Source organism: Mycteria americana, chromosome 6 (assembly GCF_035582795.1).
Source record: "Mycteria americana isolate JAX WOST 10 ecotype Jacksonville Zoo and Gardens chromosome 6, USCA_MyAme_1.0, whole genome shotgun sequence".
In the NCBI taxonomy this organism is placed as follows: domain Eukaryota; kingdom Metazoa; phylum Chordata; class Aves; order Ciconiiformes; family Ciconiidae; genus Mycteria; species Mycteria americana.
The window spans coordinates 51,228,161-51,253,068 of NC_134370.1; the positions used below are offsets into that span (position 1 = coordinate 51,228,161).

At 39.6% G+C, this 24,908-nt stretch overlaps 1 protein-coding gene and 1 long non-coding RNA gene across 10 annotated transcripts in view; one reads left to right on the plus strand and one right to left on the minus strand.

Annotated features, from left to right (window-relative positions):
• The window catches only part of LOC142411623 (uncharacterized), a 44,976-nt gene extending 20,820 nt beyond the window's left edge, over window positions 1-24,156 (plus strand). Inside the window, exons 2-5 of the long non-coding RNA XR_012776223.1 lie at window positions 1,166-1,374; window positions 7,544-7,639; window positions 19,392-19,681; window positions 23,675-24,156. This is a non-coding gene — a long non-coding RNA (uncharacterized LOC142411623). The remainder of the gene's footprint in view (window positions 1-1,165; window positions 1,375-7,543; window positions 7,640-19,391; window positions 19,682-23,674) is intronic.
• The window catches only part of TLN2 (talin 2), a 221,293-nt gene continuing 203,429 nt past the window's right edge, over window positions 7,045-24,908 (minus strand). For all 9 annotated transcript variants that reach the window (XM_075505789.1, XM_075505793.1, XM_075505792.1 and 6 more), the window contains 5 exons: window positions 19,374-19,499; window positions 15,969-16,031; window positions 15,692-15,874; window positions 9,913-10,038; window positions 7,045-8,919 (listed from right to left, as the gene is read on the minus strand). In XM_075505789.1, coding sequence (XP_075361904.1) covers window positions 8,791-8,919; window positions 9,913-10,038; window positions 15,692-15,874; window positions 15,969-16,031; window positions 19,374-19,499 — 627 coding nt within the window. In that variant the 3' untranslated portion in view covers window positions 7,045-8,790. The remainder of the gene's footprint in view (window positions 8,920-9,912; window positions 10,039-15,691; window positions 15,875-15,968; window positions 16,032-19,373; window positions 19,500-24,908) is intronic.

The window sequence follows — 24,908 nt, forward strand, 5'->3', positions numbered from 1 at the left end:
TTTGAAGTCATAGCACAGGTATTCCTACAATGTCTGGGTTACTTGAACTCACTAATTTTCAAATCTATTTAAGAGAATGTGGTTATTCATATTTATTGACCATATATATGAGGGGACAAATTCAGTTCCTGTACTGTAGTTTCATGAATTTAGGTACTGAGTGTCCTGCACTAATAACAGTTGATAAATACCACAGGAGGATTTGATCTTGTTTTGCAGGAGATACTGCTCCTGATTTTGGTAATAAGTCTTTAAGTTAAGACCCTTGTTTTCTCCACATGTAGGCATGATTGTCACTAAACCTGCACATACTGAAACATACTGACTTTCAAGGAAAAAAGCCAACCATGAGCAGATGAAAGCAGGCAAAACCAGATGTAGGCAAAACCAATAACCAAAAAGAGAGGAGAAATAAACATTCAGCTGAAGCCTTCAATGATTTCATGAGATAAAAGTTCAGCCTAGGCTTGAAGAATATACCCCCATTTTGTTTCCTAACGTGCCTCCATCTTAGGTCATAACTCAAATATTCCCACAGTAACTGTATTCCTTCAACTCACTAAATTTCAAATAACAATAAATAACAATCTTTAAATTGTTAGTAAAGCAATGTGCTTTCCCCCTCAGTAGAAGATAAAAAAATTGTCTCATGTATAAGCATTTAATATGCACTTGAGCTACTAGAGGTTGCTCACCAAGTTTGCCATGCATGCCAGTTTTTTTTTTAATAGCTAACAATTTACACAGAAAAAGTAGGACTAAACATAATCCTCAGACTGGATCTTGAGAAACTGTGCTAGCATTTTAGAAATATAGTGTCATTTCAACTCATTTATTGTTAAAAAATGCAAACAAAAGATGAATATTTAGAAGAGACAAAATACTCATGGTTATATAGCTGAAGGCAAAGAGTAAGTAATTGCAGACAGACTGGAATCATTAGTGTGGCATTCTTAATGTCTAAGTCTCACGTAACTGCAGATGACTAAAGGCATCTCTGAGTAAACTTCAAAACTGGTTCTGTGGCTAGAAGTGTCACACTAAAGGCTTCAGTGCCTCAGGATTTTCATCATATTTTGCAGGAAGATTTGGTAAAGCAGGAGGCTGATTTAAATAAGCTGCAAGAGCTTTGTCCGGAGTATTAAAGCTGTCATTTCTCTTGTAGAAAAAGTCAGAGAAAAATACTGTGTTAAGACCTTACTGATGGAAGAGAACTGAGGCTGGTGCTTTAACAGAAGCGATTACAACGTAAGGCAAAGCCAAGGCACTGAGCAGAGATTCTTGCAGATTAAATTCAACTCTGGAAGACAGGATGTTTGTCTAAAGCATTGGCAGTGGAAGATGGTTGCTCTTGGCACTAATCACAATCACCGTGTAAGTCCCTCTGCTATACAGTTACCGAAAAAGAATGCATTTGATTTCTCTGGAACTGACAGAGTGCAGAAACACTAATGCAAAAAATAACGTACACCAGTTAGTAACTAGATGGGAATATAAATATTAACCCTTTCCTGGATATGGCTACAACTGGTCTATCTAGTTCTTGGATCACAGAAACTTGACTGGCTATTACATTCAGTGCAACCTGCTCTGTGGATTTGAACAAACTATCTCCCTTCCTGCAACGTAATTTTGCCATCTGTAAAATAGGAGTGACTCATTTGTAGTGCTTTATGAACCACAAATAAGAAATGGTCTCTAAGAGCAGAGTATTCTTATTAATACCTGAAACCCACTATGGTGATCTTGGAATGGATATGATGGGTCTAACTAGTAGCATGTAGTAGGTGGGTCTAACTAGTAGCATGGAGTAAAGCATGTGGGTCATGCATTGTCACTCTGAGTGTCTGAAACACTGTCATTTGGGAAATCCCTTAAGCGTGGGCTTAATCCCATTTAGGTCAAGTTGAGGTAACTATATTGCAGGCAAAGTATGAAGGACTTTTTTTATTTTTTAAATATTGTAAGTATGTGCCACATCATTTGGTGAACTGGGGCATAAATACCTTTTCTGTTTCAGAAGCAAGGCTGATAAAACTATTATCTGGCAGTACATCCTTAATCAAATGCAATGTATTTATTGTCAAACTGGAAAATGTACAAGACAGTACAAACATGTATTTATAATACACCCACTGCCCCAGAATCTGACCACTCTTTCCAAGACTTAATCAGGTCAATGGTTCAGTGACTTATGTTCAAGTAAATATTTTAATCAATAACTTAGAATATACAATGCAATTTGTATCATCAGCTATAATGCTGGAAAAACCCTCTATATTAACCTTTTTACTTGGTCAATTGCACCTTACAAAATACAAACAGCCACAAAGACGACTGATTTTGAACCATATTCAGAGAAGATGGAGCATACTACAGGCAATTGTTCTAAAACAAAAGGATTATACTAACAGCCTAGAAAGTACTGAATATTGATCTCTGTGGGATTGAAGATTCCAACCAGTATTATTAAATTCAGCACTTTAAGAGCAAGAACTGTATTAAGAAAATAGCCAGCAACATTTGCGCATTGTCCTAATGCAGTATCTTTTCTATAGACTTCAAAATGCTTCTGAGACTGCTAAATTAATATTTGATTCGGTACCATGAGTGAATTTTCATCTTCGAAAGTTCTGAACTTCTGAACTTAATGTTCCATGTGTATTTTTAATAAAGACATTTTGACTTTATAGCAATACCAGTTATGGGAAAACATGCCAAAAGAAACCCTCTTAACCTGGGATAAACCCTCACAGTGGATATTTTAGGATGCTAAGAAGTCACCAGCCCCTACTATGCATTTTAAAAATAATAAATATACTTAAAAGAAAATAACCAGTGGGGAAATAAAATCATGTTTGTTATATAGGCTCTACATTATCCAAATTAGGCATGGATAAACCCCATATATTAGTACTTGCCCTGCCACATTAGACATAACTGACTGACTGGCACAGGTGGAAAACTTAGTGTATGTATTGTTATAAGATGCTTGAGGAAGAAAGAGTCCAGCTCTCATAAATGCTCAGAACAAAAGAGAAAGGGAAAAGCAAAGGGACTTGTAAAGATAAGGTCAAAAGGGACTCAAGCATGGCAAACATTGTGGTTTAGTTTTCAAGTCTTTAGGCATTACTGTGCGAGCACAAAGAATTAACTTCCCTAGAGTCTCTAAAGTAGTGCCTAGAATGTTTTCAACACAAATTAAAATCGTGCTGCACAGAAAATAAGAACAGACAGCAAACTTGCCAAATACTCTTTTCTAGTACTTTAAAATATCTATTTTAAAATATTTTAATAGATATTTTAAAATATTTTAGCCTAAAACATGCCTAGGGCCCCTATAGCCCCCATTTAAATAATCAGCTAACCAACCCTAAAAGAGGAGCTTCTTCAATCTTGTTTCTGTCATGGAGAATACATGGAAGAAAGCTACCATATAATGAGAGACATGATATACACATCTGGTGACGGATCCACTTGATGAGCACACAGAATGCCAAAAAGATCCCACTTTGACATGAACGCAGTCATGCCAGAAACGGCCCCTGCTGGTAGCAACATCAAACTAGTTATAATGCAACTGATCAGTGGCAAGATTTCTAGCATAGATTTCATATGGAGAATTGAAGTAGCCTAACTGTATGTACACACACCAAGTTATATTTGACATGGAAAAATGTTGAATGAAATGGAAATCGTAACATATATAAAAGCAAAACTAGCCTTGCCCCCAAAAAACGCAACACCACCAAGCATCCAACACCCTTGAATAATTGGTGTTTGGCTTTTGTCTATATTTATGTGTGGTTAACATGCTTTATTTTAAGGATATTGAATAGTCACTGACATATATCACAAAGTAAGCATTTATAGTTTTGTCTATGCAGCAGAGCTTTAAATAGAACATTCTCCTCTGTCACCTGGGAATTCTGCCTTTTCCCAGCCTTGCAGATAGATACAACTTCTGCCTCATTTTGCTTAAGGAGCAAAATGATGCTTTGCATGACAACCAATGCAACACAAGTCACAAATACCTACATGCAGAAAAAGAAAGGAATTCCTTCAAGGGCTTATTGTTGGCGAAGACTAAAATAAAATATATTATTTATTTATTTTTGTGGCCAGATAAATACTATACATAATGGTGTGGCAGCATGACTACAAACTCTTTTGTGCCTTTCTTGGGGTTAAAACTTTAACAGGAAGGGAAGACATTAAAGTGAGAGTTCAACCCCCTACAAACTCCAGCATATAATTACAAAACTGTCTTGAACAGAAGGTTCTTCCACTGCAACAAAATGTACTAATTGAAGAGAAAACAGAAGTCTCTACTGCTTTATTATTTTTAAAAAGTTTAAAAAGTGACAAAATGGCATTTATTTGTAGCTCAATAAATGACAGATAGTAATCTTTAGGCAAAAGGAATCATGTTGTTATAGCATTTCCACACTGTAGGACATGGGGTTGCCTCAGCCTGCCCCTGAACTGGGCCACGTCTAGTTTAGATCGATTCTCTTGTTAAATTTCTCTGGTGCTCAAACATTGCAGCCCAGAACTCTTCTGCAGCATCTGCTTTATGCAGTGGCTAGGCAGATTACACGGAGTTTGGCACAATCTTTACCATGCCTTCTGGAGACCTCTCTATAGCTCACATGTAGCAGGCTGAAAACAGCAATACACGAAGTTCAGCACCGTTGAGTTTGTTGACTCCATCTAGGAAGTATCAGATTCAGGGCCCTAATCTGATACCAGGCAGTTGACATAGGGGATACTCTGCCACAATTATTGAAACTACCAGCTACTGAAGAAATGAATGCTGCTTGTGTTGTGCATCAGCACTGGGTCCTCCTCCTGCCCAGCGCTGACCGAAGCAGTGCGAGTTTGGCAGTGTGTCCCCCTGACCACTGTCATGAAAGTAGGGATCTTGCCTCTTGGGCTGAAGTACGCCCATGTGGCTCTACCCAGTGCTGCGTGCCCTCAGCAACGTTCGCTCAAGGATCTCTGCATCGCTCTCCACTGAATGATGCACTGTGCCCAAGGACAAAGTTCACACATTAAAGGCAGAGTAGCTCATGAGCCACATCCAGTCTGTGCATCTGTCTACCTCTGAACTAATTTATCAGACTTCATTGCAGATACTATGGTCAGGCAAAACAACAATTTGTAACAGATTTGTAACTCATATGACCAAACAGTGTCTTCATTTGGTATCATGAACTTTGTGCCACAGAAATGTGTTGTTTAATTAACATGAACAACCACAATATGTTTAATGTATACTACTGTGAATATGGAAGAGCAGGTTTCAGGAATCATGACAGTTACGGGCAGATAACAGTCTCTTTGTTAATCATGACACAGTTACATAAGGACAAAATTTCTACAGTATAAGGCAAAAAAAAAAAAAAATCCCAACCCAGAGATTAAAAAAAATGTAGGGAAGATAAATGAAGTGACGGCACATGCCATACTCGTGGGGTGAATATCTTATCAGTTTGGGCTGATTAAAAGCAAAAATGTGTTCATGAGCTAAACATATTTACGTTGAGGAGGTTTCTAGATTATGTATTCATCCCTTCATTAGGAATTAAATAATGAAGATGCAGAAAATCAAAGGGAAAGGGACAGATGAAACGAGTCTAGCCTTCAATTTTTGTTTTAAAACTTTTCTGACTTTGAGGCTTCTGGTGTAGAAAAGTTCAGACAAATGATAAAATGTTCAAATTATTTTCTGAATAGTTGGGGAAACACACTGGACTATTTGTACACAAAGAAGTGTGAGGCATTTTGCTTTTAATTTGCATACAATTCCTTAAAGTGAATTCCACATGAAGAAGGGTGAGATACAACAAAGCTCGTTTACCATTTCACAAGTTAACAGAGTAAAGTAAACATCTGGCCTTCTTATTAACTAGCTTCCATCCCTTACTCCAACTTGTCACTTCCTGCTGCAAGTCTCCATGCCAAATAAATGCATGGACTAGTTCCAAACTCCACAGAAGTTCACATGTGGACTTCAGTGGTACTGCAAATTATAACAGCAAGAAAAAATTGAAATAGAAAGACTTTAGATGAGCTTATATTCTCTTAATGTTTCCCAAATGAAGACCCAAAATTCAGAGTAAACAAATACTTCAGTTGTTCAGCTCATCTACTCATCTGACTGCGGTTCCTCTATGGAACACATAGCTAAGGAGAAAAAAGAACAATACTTTAAGAGGGGGCATTAAATCAGAAATAGAGAGGTCTCAAAACACCTGTGCTAAAATGGACTTCCCAAACAAACTTATCTGGAACACAATTTGAGCATGCTCTTTCCTTCTACATACTGATAAACTTTTCTAGCTATACAATTTCCATACATAGTTGCATTTCACCAGGCTTTTGGCTTCTTGCAAACTGGCGAATACCATCCTGATCAAAATATATTACAACAGTATTATACCTACAATAAAATACTGGCATGGTGCTAAGGACAGCATCATCTTTCTTCATGCTTTAATGACACCAAATAATAGGTTAAAGACAGGTTGAAAGGGAAGCAGTAACAAATCTGTCTTGCAGATCTTTCCGAAAGCGAGATGGGAATGTGAGGCGACCCAGGTAAAAAAGAGAAAGAGCCATAAGCTGCAAAGAAGCTGGACCTACCAACAGCAGCAGAAAATCCTGGTTACTAGAGCTGTCTTTATTTAGGTCTTCCAGCAATAAACACCAATTTAGCCTTCTGCCTAAAAATTTACAGGAAGTGGGTTTTTTTTTAATAGGAATTCTTAACATCGAGATTCTGTGACACTGCTGACAGTGAGTTGAGTGAAAAAATCAGATCAATTGTGCTGAAGTGGAAAATTATAGAACTCGGAATTGCATGTCTCTGATAGTAAGGGTTTGCATATCACACAAGCCTACACATCACAGCACATCTGTCGATGCCAGTGATTCCATCTGGGATTTGCCAATTTTTTCCTCTCATGATTGTGGATTCTCCAGCAACTCTACTGAGTCTGAAATAGGTCAGTACCAGAGAAGACACTCTAACAATAAAAATCTTTATACACTTTCATATTTATTAATTCTCTAGTCATTTTTTGCCATATATTTAACACTAGTGTGACAAAATTCCTGATAATTATATCTCATGCAGGTAACTTAAATGAGGAGTTAGCACTATCTAAACTGGTAAACCTACCACTAGGGGGGTTACTTTTGAGCCTACAAGACAAGTATTTCTGCAACAATGACAACTAGGTGGGTATGCACATAACATAACAGGCTCAGCTGAATGTACTTGGCAGGTATCCAAATGACAGCACAGCCTTCAGAAGGACTGGAGTGGCAACATCCTTTGACCCAAATAGACTTGACGTTATTGTTTGAGAGGGCTTGAGTGGAGTTGGAGACATGTTGGAAATTGTTGTTAAGAGAGATGGTGTTTCTGTAGTTAGCCAGATAGTTTAGCTTTTGCTAGTTAAAGTTGCTGTGATTTGTGTTCTTTTTTGACAGGGTAAAATGTGTTACTCACTCTACCCATATTGCTATTGTTTAGGTCACAACAGAGATATTGAGAACATACTGTATCTTTCTGCAGCTGAAGACAAAGATTGCTGATAGATTGCTGCTATTCCTTCTCTGCAATTCCTTGGTGAGTACATTTTCATCAATACCAACTCTGAAAACAAACTCCCTAGAGTCCAGATTTTTTTAAAATATATTACAGGAAAAGTCTACTTGTAAATCGCTTATTCTTTTCTCCTACAATACCCACAGGTTTCAAAACAAAATAATTATAAATGAAATTATTGAAAGAATAACAAGAGTTGCGATAGTCTTTTGTTGTACTGTGCATTTCCCTTTTTTAACTAACATACATTCTAATAGAAATTCCACAGTACGAACCAGGTAACTTCAATTAAAAAACAAAATGCAAACTATTCAGTCCAATGTCAGAGCATGTGTATGTGTGTATAATACTGTAAAAGTAGTCACACATTAGAGGTATATAATTGAAACAGCATTTTCCTTCATGAACCTGCTATTATTGAGGCAGTGACAAGGTTTCCACTTCTTTGTTTTCTGAGCTCTTTAAAGAATGGCTATTGCCACATTTTGTAAACCTAAATACTGTACAAGCAGAAGCTTGTTGGTATCAGGTAAGGAGTAATACTACTAGTGCAAACAGATGCAGAGACAATTCCTCCAGTTTTGGGGTGAACCAGCTATATAACACTGAAAGAGGACAGGCATCTTCTTCAAACCCACACTCGTGCATGTTTCTCCACTCAGACACACATCCTTCTCCGTCTTGGTCATCTTTTTACAAGGGTAGTTGGGGGAGAACCACCAGCTCATGTGATATTTGTCATATGAAAGATTTCTTGACTGTTTTCCTATTAATATTATGAATGTTTTATAACAAGTCAAGGAACGATAAATACCACAAGCATCAGGGAAGTGACAATAATACTGACTTAGTATCTTTAGTAAAAAGTGAAACATTCTCTCCTGAGATATAAGTCAAGGAAGGAACAGGAATGATGAACCTAACACTGTACCATTATTTGATCATCATGCACCTCAGCTGACCAGATGAGAAAGAACAAATGTTTATTGCTCTCTGCTCATCCAAAGCTATGACAGGCAGTTTATTTAGGTAAGTGCTTGGCATACCAGAATGTTGTCAGAGCAGTTCTCACTGTACTGTCCCCCTTTAGCTTATTTCTTTAAAAGACAAGGAGAAAAAAAAAAAAAGGAAAAAAAAAAGGAAAAAAAAAAAAAGAAGAAAATCTCAGCAGGTTAACCCTCATCTTCTCTCAGCTCTGTGGGTAGAAATTTGTATTGCTGTTGGCGGATCTGAGCCAGTTTTTTCCTTGCCTCTTCCAGCTCTCTTTCCTTCTTCAGCATTTCTTCTTGGGCTGCAATGATCTAGAAAAAAGAAGCATGAATTATGACAGCAAGGAATACTGTCTGTAAAACAAGATTTCTTTCTTTATGACACCAGTCACAGCTAGGCCTTGAGCATTGTCCAGAGAAGCACCAAATTTCAATGACTTCATCAGGAACTGCTCAAATTTTTCCAGGTTCCAGGGCTATGCTATCAAGAACAGTATTGTATTCCCACTTGTTTCTTAAAAAGGACTAAAAAAAGGAAAAAAGAATCTACCAGCATAGTTTTACCATACATCCATGATGGATTTTATAGTGCTGTGCTCCCCCAACATTCATTGGGGTGAGGGGTTAGCACATGTAGGATAAGCACCGCATCTTAACATAATGTTTGAGTGACAGTAAAATTGAACACTCATTATTGCAGGTATCCACAATATTTTCCTGCATCTCAAAATGCCAAAGGAAAAATGACAGCACTACAGACATACAGAAATGATAAATTTCAGTATCTTTTAAGTAGTGACCACAGTATATGGTGTTCCTCATTCATAACAGTGAATCCAGAAGTTGGTACAACCTCAAAGCCTTGGAATCTATTTTCAAATATTGTTATTATTTCCCCATATTTATTATGGTCACAGTAACAAAATGTCATCAGTTCTTATCTCTCACTCTCTATTTCTTTGATTATGTACATACAAAACTAGTGTTCCATTAAGATTTGGGAATATTTAAAGTACATAAGAGAAGTCTGAAAAGAACCATTAACTTCATCAGAACAAAAATAAAAGATATTGGACAATGGTAACTGCTATTATGTTAAATGAGCAATGAAGAAGTGTAGACATCTTACAGCATATCACTTTGCTGTCATGTCAGTGGTTACCTAACAGTGAGGCATCAAGTATTTTATCATAGATTTCTACATAGATTTGTCCAGCCTGCAATGCAGCAGATGGACATTGTAACACTATGCTACCTTTCTGTGACAGGTTTTCTCTGCTTTACTTCTTGGGTGATTGTACCAACCTGAGCAATGCCACCCACAAACTTTGTTTTGACCACAACGTCGTCATCCTCTGCTTTCCCAAATGCTGCTTTTTGGGCCGCCCTGACAAGATTGTCTGATGCTCGCTTGACAGCATTTCCTGCAGCCTTTGAAAAGGACAAAAGAAATTTAGTAATAATGCATAACTAACATGGACTCATCTGAGTGTCAAAACTAAAACATCTTTTCTTGACTAGACAGGACCTAACCTAACCTATTGATTAAAGTTATGAACTTAACCTATTGATTAAAGTTATGTGAAAACATCTGTGCTGGGGGCAAAGCCAGCTGAAAAGCCTCAGTAGTTTTGGCAAATCCACCAGTAAAAATATTTGGTAGATGTCATTCCTGCCTGGTGCAGCAGGCGCGTCTCCTATGTGACTACCCCACCTTCACAGGTGCCCTTGCATAATAGGTATGAGGCTCTGCAAGTGGAACTGAACAATGATGAGGATGATGGTTCATCTAGCTTTGAGGTGTTGCCAAGGTTAAGTCAGCCTACGCCCTGTATCAAAACTGCTTCCAGAAAGAAAAAAAGACGGGTCATTGTCATAGGAGACTCCCTTCCGAAGGGAACAGAAGGCCCAATATGCAGACCAGACCCACTTCTTAGGGAAGTCTGCTGCCTCCTTGGGGCCCGTGTAAAAGATGTGAAAATTTCCTGCCCTGGTACGGCCCTCAGATTATTATCCACTATTGATTTTTCAAGTAGGCAGCGATGAAGCTGCAACTAAAAGTCCGAGGGCAATCAAGAGAGACTTCAAGGGCCTTGAGACGACTGGTTAAGGGATCAGGAGCACAAGTAGTGTTCTTCCAGTTGCAGGGAATGATGAGGGAAGAAACAGGAGGAGCCAGCAGATCAATACCTGGTTCCGAGCCTGGTGTCAGCCGCAGAATTTTGGGTTTTTTTGATCATGGGTTGGTCTATATGACACCAGGCCTGCTGGTGACAGACGGGGTACACCTGTCCCAAAGAAGGGAAAAGGATCTTTGCACTGGAGTTAGTAGGGCTCACTGAAAGAGCTTTAAACTAGATTTGAAGGGGGAAAGGGATAAAAGGCTCACTAGAGATAAGCCTGAGGGCGGCACGCCAAAGTTTGAGGGACAGTGTGCCAGCAAGGTCCTTTGGTCTGCCATCTCAGTGGAGGTAGGGGATGGAGATCCATGCGGCAGCAAGGACACAAGGGTTATGAATGTGTTAGAAACCACGGAAGCACCTGAGAATGGTCACGTAGGAATTAGGGCTTCTCCCCTCAAAAAGGTGACAGGATCAATAGCCCAACTGAAGTGCATCTACACCAATGCACGGAGCATGGGCAACAAAGAGAAGGAGCTGGAAGCCATTGTGCAGCAGGAAAACTATGATATAGTTGCCATCACAGAAACATGGTGGGATGACTCACACAACTGGAGTGCTGCAATGGATGGCTATAAACTCTTCAGAAGGGATAGGCAAGGAAGGAGAGGTGGTGAGGTAGTCCTGTATGTTAGGGAGTGTTTGGATAGTTTAGAGCTTAATGATGGTGATGATAGGGCTGAGAGTTTATGGGTAAGAATGAGGGGGAAGGCCAATAAGGCAGATATCATGGGGGGAGTCTCTTATAGACCACCCAACCAGGATGAAGAAGCAGATGAAATAATCTATAAGCAGCTGGGAGAAGTCTCACAATCACTAGCCCTTGTTCTCGCAGGGACTTCAACCTACCGGATGTCTGCTGGAAATACAATACAGCAGAGAGGAAACAGTCTAGGAGGTTCCTGGAGTGTGTGGCAGATAACTTCCTGACACAGCTGGTGAGTGAGCCAACTAGGGAAGGTGCCCCGCTGGACCTCTTGTTCACAAACAGAGAAGGACTTGTGAGCCATGTGATGGTTGGAGGCCGTCTTGGGCAGAGTGATCATGAAATGATAGAGTTTTTGATTCTTGGAAAAGTAAGGAGGGGGGTCAGCAGAACTGCTACCTTGGACTTCTGGAGGGCAGACTCTGGCCTGTTTAGGAAACTGGTTGACAGAGTCCTTTGGGAAGCAGTCCTGAAGGGCAAAGGAGTCCAGGAAGGCTGGACATTCTTTAAGGAGGAAATCTTACAGGTGAAGGAGCAGGCCATCCCCAGGTGTCAAAAGATGACCCGGCGGGAAAGAAGACCGGCCTGGCTGAACAGAGAGCTTTGGCTGGAACTCAGGAAAAAAAGGAGAGTCTATGACCTTTGGAAGAAGGGGCAGGCAACTCAGGAGGACTACAAAGATGTTGTGAGGTTATGCAGGGAGAAAATTAGAAGGGCCAAAGCCCAGCTAGAACTTAATCTGACTACTGCCATTAAAAGACAATAAAAAGTGTTTCTATAAATACAGTAGCAACAAAAGGAGGGCTAAGGAGAATCTCCATCCTTTATTGGATGCGGGGAGAAACATAGTGACAAAGGATGAGGAAAAGGCTGAGGGACTTAACACCTTCTTTGCCTCAGTCTTTAAGAGTAAGACCACTTGTTCTCCGGGTACCCAGCCCCCTGAGCTGGAAGACAGGAATGGGGAGTAGAATGAAGCCCCCATAATCCAAGGGAAAACGGTTAGTGACCTGCTCCACCACTTAGACACACACCAGTCTATGGGGCTGGATGGGATCCACACAAGGGTACTGAGGGAGCTGGCGGAAGCGCTCACCAAGCCACTTTCAATCCTTTACCAGCAGTCCTGGCTAACCAAGGAGGTCTCAGTTGACTGGAGGTTTGCAAATGTGACACCCATCTACAAGAAGGGCTGGAAGGAGACTCTGGGGAACTACAGGCCTGTCAGTCTGACCTTGGTACCGGGGAAGGTTATGGAGCAGATCATCTTGAGTGCCATCACGTGGCATGTACAGGACAACCAGGTGATCAGGCCCAGTCAGCATAGGTTTATGAAAGGCAGGTCCTGCTTGATTAACCTGATCTCCTTCTACGACAAGGTGACCCGCCTAGTGGATGAAGGAAAGGCTGTGGATGTTGTCTACCTAGACTTCAGTAGAGCCTTTGACACGGCTTCCCACAGCATTCTCCTGGAGAAACTGGCTGCTCGTGGCTTGGATGGGTGTACTCTTCGCTGGGTAAAGAACTGGCTGGATGGCCGGGCCCAAAGAGTGGTGGTGAATGGAATTAAATCCAGTTGGCATTTGGTCACAAGTGGTGTTCCCCAGGGCTCTGTGTTGGGGCCAGTTCTGTTTAATATCTTTATCAATCATCTGGACAAAGGGATCGAGTGCACTCTGAGTAAGTTTGCAGACGACACCAAGTTGTGCAGGAGTGTTGACCTGCTTGAGGGTAGGAAGGGTCTTCAGAAGGATCTGGACAGGCTGGATCAAGGGGCCGAGGCCAATTGTATGAGGTTCAACAAGGCTAAGTGCCAGGTCCTGTGCTTGGGTCACAATAACCCCATGCAATGCTACAGGCTTGGGGAAGAGTAGCTGGAAACCTGCCCAGTGGAAAAGGACCTGGGCTTGTTGGTCACTGAGCCAGCAGTGTGCCCAGGTGGCCAAGAAAGCCAATAGCATCCTGGCTTATATCAGGAATAGCGTGGCCAGCAGGACTAGGGAAGTGATTGTGCCCCTGTACTCAGCACTGGTGAGGCCGCACCTTGAATGCTGTGTTCAGTTTTGGGCCCCTCACTACAGGAGAGACATGGAGGTGCTGAAGCGTGTCCAGAGAAGGGCAACGAAGCTGGTGAAGGGTCTGGAGCACAAGTCTTATGAGGAGCAACTGAGGGAACTGGGGTTGCTTAGCCTGGAGAAAAGGAGGCTCAGGGGAGACCTTATCACTCTCTACACCTACCTGAAAGGAGGTTGTAGAGAGGTGGGTGTCGGTCTCTTCTCCCAAGTAACAAGCGATAGGACGAGAGGAAACGGCCTCAAGTTGTGCCAGGGGAGGTTTAGATTGGATATTAGGAAAAATTTCTTGGCTGAAAGGGTTGTCAAGCATTGGAACAGGCTGCCCAGGGAAGTGGTTGAGTCACCATCCCTGGAGGTATTTAAAAGACGTGTAGATGTGGTGGTTAGGGACATGGTTTAGTGGTGGACTTGGCAGTGCTAGGTTAACCTTGCATAAGTTGGTTGGACTTGATGATCTTAAAGGTTTTTTCCAACCTAAATGATTCTATGATCAACTCACTGGTTTTGCTATGATAAAGGACATTATTTCCAGGTGCAAACTGCTTTTCCCTTCATTATTCATTTTGGGACTAATATGAAGCTTGGTAAAGCGGCAAAGTTCAATTTCGATCCATGCTTGGGCTCGTTTCCTTTTCACATTCCCTTCCAACTTTTCACATTCAATGTCTATTTAATAATATTTGCCTACAGCGACTGAGTACCCTGAATTTCCTGGCAGAGCTGAGAAAACACAGTCACTAGTACTTGATTTTGTTGCTGTTTCTATTGTTTGTTCTGTGTTTAAAATTCCTTCAGACCCATCTTGGCATTTGGATATTAAAGTGCATTACAGTCAGAATTATCTTCCAGTTACTGGTACCTCCCCCACAGACCCTTGACAAAGTCAGTCTATATAAATCCACTATAAAGCACTACAACCATCTCATCCCTAGAGATAACATTAACATGCCACTGTTTTCTATAGAAACAGATTTTTCACACACTCATACATTTATTTTTTCCTCCTAAATATTTAACCCATTTTTCTACTTTGAAAAGAAAAAATTATGACATTGTTTCCTCTTGCTCAAACAGGTATTTAGTAATATGTATTTCTGTTGGACTTGATTCTACCTATCCATACATGAACTGTTAATATATTGAGTGTCCATTAGTAGCATCTGTGCAAATAAGAGAAAAAGGGGAAATTTCACTATCATCAAAGATACTCCATGTTGATGGTATGAAAAAAGGAGCTGAAATAGTTCTTACATTCCAGGCTGAGCCTGCAGGACACGATGTTAGAGAAGGCTGAAGTAATTTTTAAAATGAACACCCTTAAACAAAACTTCTGGAGACATTAGATTTCACCCATCGTAACACAGTGTTAATTCAGTTATAGTTCAGAGAAGCTCAACATGAAAGGGATATGTAATGTAAAAGGGAACCAGTTTCATGTAAAAAAGTTAAATCAGACTTTAGTTGAGATGTTGCATCAGCTTCTGTTCTTGTTTTTGTCTGACAATGATTCTCTATTTTAGAAATGTTCTGTCTACAATTGCTGTCTCTTGACTCCTAGAAACAAAGGAAAACTGGCCACAACCCAGGCTGGCACTTAGGCGAGTACTTTGTTGAACATATGCATAATCTTGCAGAGGTCAGGAGGATACTCATGTGCAACCAAGTTAAGCATGCTTACCTGTCTGCAAGCTCACTGGGAGTCTAACTGCATGCAGAATAATTGCAGAGAAACCAACTATACTCAGTCGCTATAAAAATGTACATATTAAACATTCTCAGCTCGCGTATTCCTGTGGCTTATCATGAATATGAATCTATCAATATTGCAGTTAAACCAGGGCTTGGCACAGGCCAGTCAACATTTGCATCTCTCAACATCTTTTAAAAATGAAGAATAAAACAAGGAGTGAAGTGAGCTGTAGCTACTGCTGAATAATGACAAACGCACAATCACTTCATCCTTGATGAATGAAAGTGCCCTGGAATCCCACAAGGAAGAAAAACTGAACAGAATTCTGAAAATTCAAGAAACTATTCCTAAAATTTGGGGCTTGTTCATGCAGCACTAAAACAGCGTTTACATAGCACCACTACGGTTTTTCAGTAATCAAGAATACAAGTACCTGTAGCCTCCTCATGGCTTCAGAGTCATGATCAGCCTTCACTTTGCAAGCCACAAGCAACTGTGCTGTAGAAGCTGCCACTTGTTTGGCAGATGAGATGAGCTTCTCCTCACTAGCGTGGCCTTGTACTGAGGCATTAGCTGCTTCACAGAGATTGCTGGTTGCAGCTGCCACCATTCGGGCCTAGCAGACAGTAAAAAAAAAATCACTGTATTCTCACAGGTTATTATTTCTTCAGAGAAGGTGCTAGTTTTCCTTAAGAGAATTAGTTACTCACAGCGGAAATAAGTCCCTGAGACCACTGTCCATCATCAGCTGCATTTGCAGGGATTGCTCCAACCTGAAAAAACAGTTCACAGATGGCTTACAATGAAACAGAAAATACAATTGCTTTGTCTCAGATTTAGACAAGCAGTAATCCATGAAAAAAGGAAATACCTGCACCTGCAACTGTGCCCAGCACATACAGGAGCAGAAAATCCAACTGAAAGTTAGTTGTCAGAGTAAGTGTGCTTCCAGCACGCATCTGCCTGCTCATCTAGTGTCCAACTTGCTATGCTGCTTGAAGTGCCCCATCCTTGGAACATGTGTAGAAGTCCCAGAGTAATGATGGTTGCAGCCGACTTTGGCCTAAGCAACAGTAGAAGCAGTAGTTCCTGATCTCCTGGCTTTTAAAATAACTTATTTCTGTCTCCACAACACATTTGGATTTACATCATTCCTGAATCTCCTGATTCTGGCACTGTGGGAAGGTACAAAACAGAAAGCTCCACAGGGAAGCCCCCTAACTGCCTTCATGCCTAATAATGGCATTTGAGGAAAGCAGCCCATTTTTCTGCATGGCTCATCCACTGAAGTGTTCATGGCATCAGCAGTACTGACAACAACCAGGAGACAGTTTTCTTCCCACATCAGATGAAAGTAATGAAACAAAATTCTACAGTTGGTTGCCAGCCCTGCACCCCCAACTGCCTGGGTCTCTGAGTTTTTGGGAGAGAAGCTAGAAGATGTGAAATGTAAACATGGTCCAGAAACTTGTTGTATTTTAAAATAAATGGAAACAGAGATTCATGCATAATGAGGATCCCAGGGATTGGAATCGAATACTTATGTGTAGCATCAACATAAACAGAAGACGTGTTCTCTCATAGCTATGGTGACACATTTGTATAACTGAGAAATCAGTTATACAAAAGAATACACTAGGTCCCTGAATTCTTTAGGTTTCAAGGTTTTCTTGCATAATCATCCCCAGAAAACGTATTTTAAGTAGACCACAGATACAGGAGTCTAGTTAGTGGTGAATTTTGTGTGTGTGCACACGTGTGAGCAAGTGAATATGGGGATGGTGTGGAAGAAGATAGATCAGATCCAACTTCCCAGACTTCATCTATACTGCAGAAATGGAAACAGTTGCCTAACATCAAATTAATTCTTTTATAACAATTCCACAGGGGAAAGTAGTTTCACTTAAAACTTCTTTAGCAAACTCTTCAACTACAATATTGCACCAATTTGCCCTGTAAGATACTTTCACAGCCTTTACCAAGCAATGTCAGAAATTTATTTGGAACAAGAACGTGCCTGGTTCGCACACATCCATGCAGTTGGGTAAGAATTTCCCATTGCCTCCATACCAAATAAAAAGGTCAGTGAGGCATCTAAGCCAATAGTCAATACCATTTACTGTTCAGTACTGAAGCGACAGATGTGGAGCATATCAAACTTGTCCTTCCCAACTACGTGCCAGACATGCTTTTCTGGGAGGAGTCCATACCACATGCCTCAGAAGGTTTCTTACAAAAGCAAAACTTTTTCCCTGATATCAATAACAAAATCTTCCCACCAGGCAGGTTGGAGCCATTCACTATGGGCAAGAATTTGGTCAGTCATTTTAGAAGCCAGCTTCCTATACTTCTGGCTGACCTGGAGATACAGGCAGTCAGAGGATACCCCATAGTGACAATTACCTAAGCACTAGTATTAGTAAAGAAGAAGGAAAACAGGTTAGGGCTTCATTACTTCAGAAGTATCTTAATGGCTTTATTTATTTGTGAGAAGTATCATAATGAGAGGATGTGCCACACACAATGCTGAAGTTTGATGTTTCATTAAATTTTGATTTTGGTTGGGATTAATTTCTTCCCTTAAAGACCACAGTATCATTTGCAGATCCTCCAAGCAGGCAAGAAACTATCAGCAAAAGCCATTTGCTGCAAAAATTCCTGATCTTTCAGCAAGTTACTATAGTAAGAGTGATGGATAAAGCAAAATGGCTAAATTCAGTAAAGCAGGCTGAACAGATCTGTTAGTATGGCACTATATTTGACAGATGTGCTTCTGTTGGAACAGCAAGCTACAGCTTTCCTCAGACAGATTAAAGTGGTTTTAGTAATTATCTGGATTTGGATGGGATAGGATACAATTGCTGTTAGCCTCAATCTGAAAGACACAAACAGAAACCTATCTGTGGGAGCAAAGAAGCCAAAACAACCTGAGGGAGATTCAGGGCTGGTACCAGGATAGAAATACATTCTGTATTATTCTGTATAACCTTACAGTGGTGGTGGTGGTGGTGGTGAGGAAAGTAAAGCAAGCTTTATGTCATAATGAAAGTAAATAAGAACAGGTCTTATCACATAAAAGCAGACTGCACAATAATCTAAGCGAAGCAGGTAAGTCAGAATTCTCATTTTTTGGACTGTCTCCACAGCCACATTTCAATGGGTATTAATAATATCTCTTTTTATGCATTATTGATAAATTCCATAGCTACAGCTTATGGTGGGTCTTTTGAAACAGTTACATCACTATTGTTCTGAAACAAGTGCTCTGTGCTCCTGCTGGAACTAAAAGCACAAGCTCCCCAGGAATCCTAGCTGAAGTAGACAGCATAGCACTTTTGTGACAGGATCTATGACACAGTCTGCTCAGAATAAAGAACTAGATGAAATAGGAAACCACAACTATACAACAACAATGATCCTATAACAAATTGTTCTCACAGGCCACACATCTGTTAGATGTTCAGATTTTAAGTTTCAAAGTGTATTAACTGGGGAAAAAAACCAGTGATGGATATGAAATGAATTACAAAGACCTCAATCCTGACCAGACCAAAAGGATGACACGTTATAAGCACTCTTTCCGTTGGTCCCAACAATAATTACAAGCACATCCACTTAAATGTACTGAATTTGCATGCAGGCCTGTGTCCCCATTGAAGCAGACAACAAAACATTGAGGGCACAATTAGTGAGGCCCTTTGCTATTCTGGTCCAGAGTGGTATTGTATACTGTGCATTTGTTTTTGGATCCCAAAGCTGTCTTGTGGGACTATACATTACTAGCTTGAATCACAGATCTTCACAAAATGAAAAAAACACCACAAACAAAAACTCCCCACAGCTGAAACATCTGAACAGCCAAACACTTGATTACACTTGCGAGGTTTAAATAAACATAATTGTGTTTGTTTTGTTTGTTTGGTTTTATTTTATTTTTTTTTTTTAAACAGAACCAGGCCTGGGTTGTGTATTGTGATAAGCAAGGAAAAGATTTACATTTTCATTAGTCATTCCAAGCTCCTTTCCTACTGTTTTAACACAGAACAGTTCAGAAACTAGATTCAATTTTGATGCTTCCCCCCTCCCCACTGTTGCTACTTGTCCTGTTTACCCACCTTTCCCTGTGCCACCAGTTCTCTCTGGGCTGCTGAAGCTGACTTCACAAGGGCACTGGTAGCAGCTGCAATGGATTTAGCTGCTTCCAGGATCTGTTCTTCGAAATCCAGAGTCTCATCTGCTTGCTACAACCAAGAAAGAACAATGTCACACATTATTCACCTGAAAGCAGTTGTATTTTGAAGATTGAGGACATACACAAAATGAGACAAGAAGATTTTGGAACACATCAGTAAATTCAACAAGACCTACAACATCATTTTCTGCAAAGGAGTTTCATGTGGACTAAAGCTGGGAGTCAACATAAGTGAGTTTAAATATTAAGTTGCCCTTGTGGCTGCTCACATGGGAAACTGAGTATGACACAAGATACTTAAAGAATTGGCTTCAACTTTCTAACACATTACCTCCACAAGGGCTACTCAAAACTACATTCAGAAAAGTGCAGGTCTGAAAGAAATTCTTGTTTTTCCATATCAAAAGTATCTTTCTAGTGCTATAATACTGGCTTCCAGGCTTGCTAAACTAGGTAGAGCATTTTCTAAATACTTAAAGCATTAAAAAAGAACAGTGATAAATGTATATTGTCTCATTCACCTGTACTAAGAAATGTAACGTAGATACCAAGCAATTGCATAGATTTAACAGCTTTTGGTAAGAGCTGTCATTTCACAGAGAGCAGCATTGTGAAGCAGTCCAGTTTAGTCATCTTGGAGTTATGAAGTTCCAAAGGTCTGTCTGGAACACTTCAGTCATCCAAACGTGTCTTTCAGCAAGCATGTGCAAATAGAGAGATCAGCTGTTCCTAATGAGATTTCTTGCTATTTAAAATGCAAATCTATTGTTCCATAAAACAACAACTTCCCTGACTTTCGAATCATTTAAACAAATACTGAAAACATTTATCTATTTAAGCACGCTTACTAGCTTTTGAACAGTTAACAAAATAGATAGAGATAAATGGTTATTGTTACTTTGAACAGAACCAGGCCTGGGCCATGTATTCTGATTGTTTTTTATACAAAATAAACCAACAGAATGTATTTTGTTTGTGATCAAATCACAAGCCTACCAGAATCCAATGCAGTATGACCAGTAGGGCTAGTGGATACAATACCAGAACAGACCACCTTGTGAGAGATGAGGCTTTTGAAATACAGGTTTCTTCCAACTTATTCAACCACAGCATTCTTGTGTCAAATAACTAACTTTAGGAACACCAGCTAAGTAGGTTTTGAGTTAGAAAACTGGGCACTTCATTTACCAGTCTAAGCGCATCCATCTAAATTTAAGTCAGGTTTAGTTCTCCTGTCACGGCAATCTGATGAAATATTAGTCAATTATAAAATAATAAAAGATGAGTAATTACAAATCATTACAAAAGGGTGCATCAAGCAGTGCTCAGTCCTGCAGCACTTCACAAAACTGCCATATAACTAAAACAAAGTCCAGGAGATGAGACCGTAGCATCCACAGACACCAGAAAAACTGAATGATCTGAAAATAAAAACTGATGTGTAGATGAAGTTGTCTGGCACTTTAAAGTTTTTCTTATCCTTTAGGCAAAGCCACCTAATTCAGGGCAAACTATTTATCTTGCCTTATTATTGGGCTAATCCCATCAACTGAAGCATATGTCTTTGTAATAAGAGTATCAGAAATTGCTTTGTAAAGTGAGCAAGTCACATTCCACATGAATTTTTGGCAATGTTTGCAATGTAACATCATGACCATTATTATCTAGGTGGTAATCACATTGGTCCTGAATTTATGCAACAGTCTTATTTATAAAACTCTTACTTCAATCATGACATCACAAAACCAAAGTGACTACATGGAATTGAGTATAGTCACTATCAGATTTCTTTTCATTATTCAAATAGATGCATTGTTGACTTTGATTTAAGTTGACTAAAGACTTAAACTGAAATATCAGCAGAAGTACCACTGGATGATAGTAAATTTAACAGACTGTTACTGCACTTTTACTTTTAACAGACTGTTATTGCACTTTTACTTTTGTCCAAGGCTCCCCGTTATTGAGAGTTTTTAAATTTTCATTTCCAACATAAAATATATTGTGTATTATTCTTTATATGTCAGCATTGTCAGGAATTCAAACTTAAGTGAGTGAGCATTTCAGTATCTGCTTATTTATTATAAAGGAGGTGTTATTCTTTCGTAAAGTTTAATAAAATGCCCATGGCCGTACTCTGATCTATTAGGCAGCTGTGTATGTGCCCAGATGGTATTCAATTTGCAAAAAATCAGCCACCAAAAAGAGGCTGAAGAAAAGTAGTTGTCTGAACTCAGTTCTGCGTAGTGAGTGGACTAAATATTGCATGTAAGTACTAAGCAACAATGACTACTTTCAAAGGGAATGCAGAGAAATCAAATCTTGCATTACTGAGAATGCTATTGTAGAATGACTGGATTAACTTCCGCCATGGAGCAGCAAGTAAAGCTCAGCAGGAGAACAGATAGCTAAGCCTTAGTATCTCACCAGATAACAGATTTTTTTTTTCCCCCCCTGTGTCCCAAATGAATTTCTTTCCAATTATATTGAAATTTGGGGGGTGGGGAAAAGAAACCACACCCTGAGTTTCTCGAACTTCCAAATCCTACATTTCCTGTCATCTCACAACTTCTTTTTATTTCTGGAAAAAAAAGAAAGAAGTTTTCTATTGACAGTTGATCCCTTCTGTGGAGAATTTACTTGAAGCAGCCTTACACTGTGGAGCAGCACTCAAACTGTGGAACTTCTGTTGAGTTTTCATCTTTTCTAACAAATCCTTGTTTTCTAGTCCTTCCCTGCAGTTCTCCCTTCAGCATTCTCAGGTATGACATCTGAGGGATGGATACTCATGTTTGAAATGGGGAAGTAGGCACAATGTTCAGTCAGCGCTGTGGCTATGTATTACCTGCCGGTACTCTCCAAAGAGCATTTCTTAGCAACAAGGACATGTAGCAGTCCAAGACTGAACACAGCAAAACGCCCTACAAGAGAAGTAATTCTTCTACCCATTCCTGTTATTAAAGAGTGTGTCCTGAACTGTCTAAGTTCACACTCATCAACAGTACCCTCACAATGTGTCAGTTCACAGCCTTTATGAACAAAGTTAGGAGCAATGTGATACATGGCAGAAAATTTCACCTTGTAAGACTTCAGTTACTTGAGAGGGCTACTTCGGTTTCTTTAGAAAACCAGATCTACGAGACAAATTATTAGCTTCTCCTTCCTCAAGTAGCCCCCGTGAAGATCAGCATCTCTTTTTCCACAAGCTTAAACTAGTAAGCTGTTATTAACTATGTATGGGTATAAATGGATTGGAAAATGAAGTCACGAGAACAGACAAACCAAAATTATTAGGCTAGCTACACAGTCTGTAGCATGAAATATCCTGAAAATGTTGATTGTGCCATTAAAAAAAGAATAATTTGAGATGTTTTGGTACTGTATTTTAACCAGTTTTCTATAGAATCTCCATCACTAGGGGTAGCATAAATAAAGTCAGGGTTAATAGGAGAACAAATGAGCCCCCAATCTCATTGCTAAACAGTAGAAAAAAAAATTACAAAAAAGACAAACCATTTTATTTTGTAGCAGGTCTCATCTTCTATTTCATAAAGAGAAAACCGCTATGGGTACATTACTGCACTGAGCCACAGAAAACAATAACCATTTCAGTGAAAGTCAGTTATTGGCACAGCTGCTGCTCACTGTCATAAAAAGCCCTACACAACTTAAAAGTCCCTCCAAGAGCAACTCTACTGATAAAGGAGCCCTTCATGTATATATTTTAAATCAGATTAGATTAGGAGTCTGCAGGAAGTCTTCTAAGCCTGCTTGTGAGTCAATGTACTCCTTCATATTGCCTTCTACTATGTTAAAACCCCCGGAGACAGGGCAGGACACTGTAGGAATATGTTTGATATATAGTTGGATTAAATAACAACCTAATATATCAAACATATCACACAGAGTCCTGCAGAAAAAGGCATCCAGGTTTGATTCATCTTGGGAAAAAAAAGGACAAACTGCTGAAAGCTAACAGCAGGGAACTCTTATTGACTACGTAAGACACTTGTGTTTGAAGGCATAAGCCTGCATAGAAGCATGAAGAGCATACCAACAGAATAGGGTAGGTACAGCAATGCTCTCTGCTGTCGTACCTCATCTACTGCACCTTTTCCCTTAAAAGTGTTCTTTTTCCAGTATGAGTGAAGCATGTAGTTTTTATTAGACAAAATGTTTTTCTTCTTCAAAAAATTACTAATTTTGGGGGTTGTTATTTTACAGCCAGTGGCATATTTGCATAACAGGAAGAATATGTGGCTGTACTGCAAGACACTTGACCCTTCAAGAATGGAAAACAGAAAAAAGGAGTCCACCCTCAGGAAAAACGTAATTGTATTTAAGGGAAATATGACAGCCAAAACTTGCTTAATAAACAATAAAGATCTCATTGCTTCACAGATCATTCCCCAGTGTGAATACTGCAATGAGAATACCGAACAGGTTTTGTGTTACGGGGAGGAGTAACAACACCTACTTAGGAGAGTCCTCAAAGTGTTTGCAAGATATAAGCTCAGAAGACAGATAGATATTAACAAGGTATCAACAGGGCAGTGGACTAGCAGACTAAGCATTTTAGGAGCACGTTCACCAGCAGCCAAACGACCAGGATTTAAAGCAAACAGAATACGCATCATACAATAAAACATGGGCAGCTGTTAGCAGGTCTGTGTCTTATACGGGATTGTTCTCTGGGATAAGATGAATCCCAGTAGTGGAAAATGAAGGGGGTATGACAGGTGCAAAAATAGGAAGAGAAAACAAGGAAAAGAAGAATTAAAAAAATCCATAAGTATCAAAAAAATTAAGATAGTGGAACAAATGAGAAAAAACCCTACCTTCAACTATTGATTTTTTTTCTTTAGAGGTAATAGACAAACTGTAACACACAAAGATGAAAATTTCAAACCTAAATCAAATGACTCCCACTCCCTGCCCCAGTAACAGAAGCTTACCCAAAAATAGAGAATCAGCCACCAAGTAATAATGATGAAGATGAGGTATTTCCTGCAGGCAGATTATTCTAAAATTACCAACTAAGGACTTCTCTGCAAGTTCACTTGATGATGATTACTGTTAACCAAAGCAGGATATTGGTCTAGCTGTTCCATTGTAGAAATTAGCTATTATTCCTGCTTTTTGTAGGCTAAGCATAAGAAAAACCAATTGTATCACCCCCTTACCTACTCTAGGCATTCACACTACAACACTATGTATGTTGTCGAAGATGAGCATCAGAAAGACAGAGCCTGTTCAAAGCAGGAAATCCTACTCTGGGAGGATACAAGCTACAAGTCTTCAGCAGAAAAAGTGGTATTTGAGCCACTCTGTGATCTTCCTAGTACCTGTGATGTGTATTACAATCCATGTTGTGGAAGGAATTAAACATCTAAAAAAGCATGTAAAGGCTGTTTAAATCCCAAATTAAATAAACAGTTGGATATGAATGTTAGTTTCA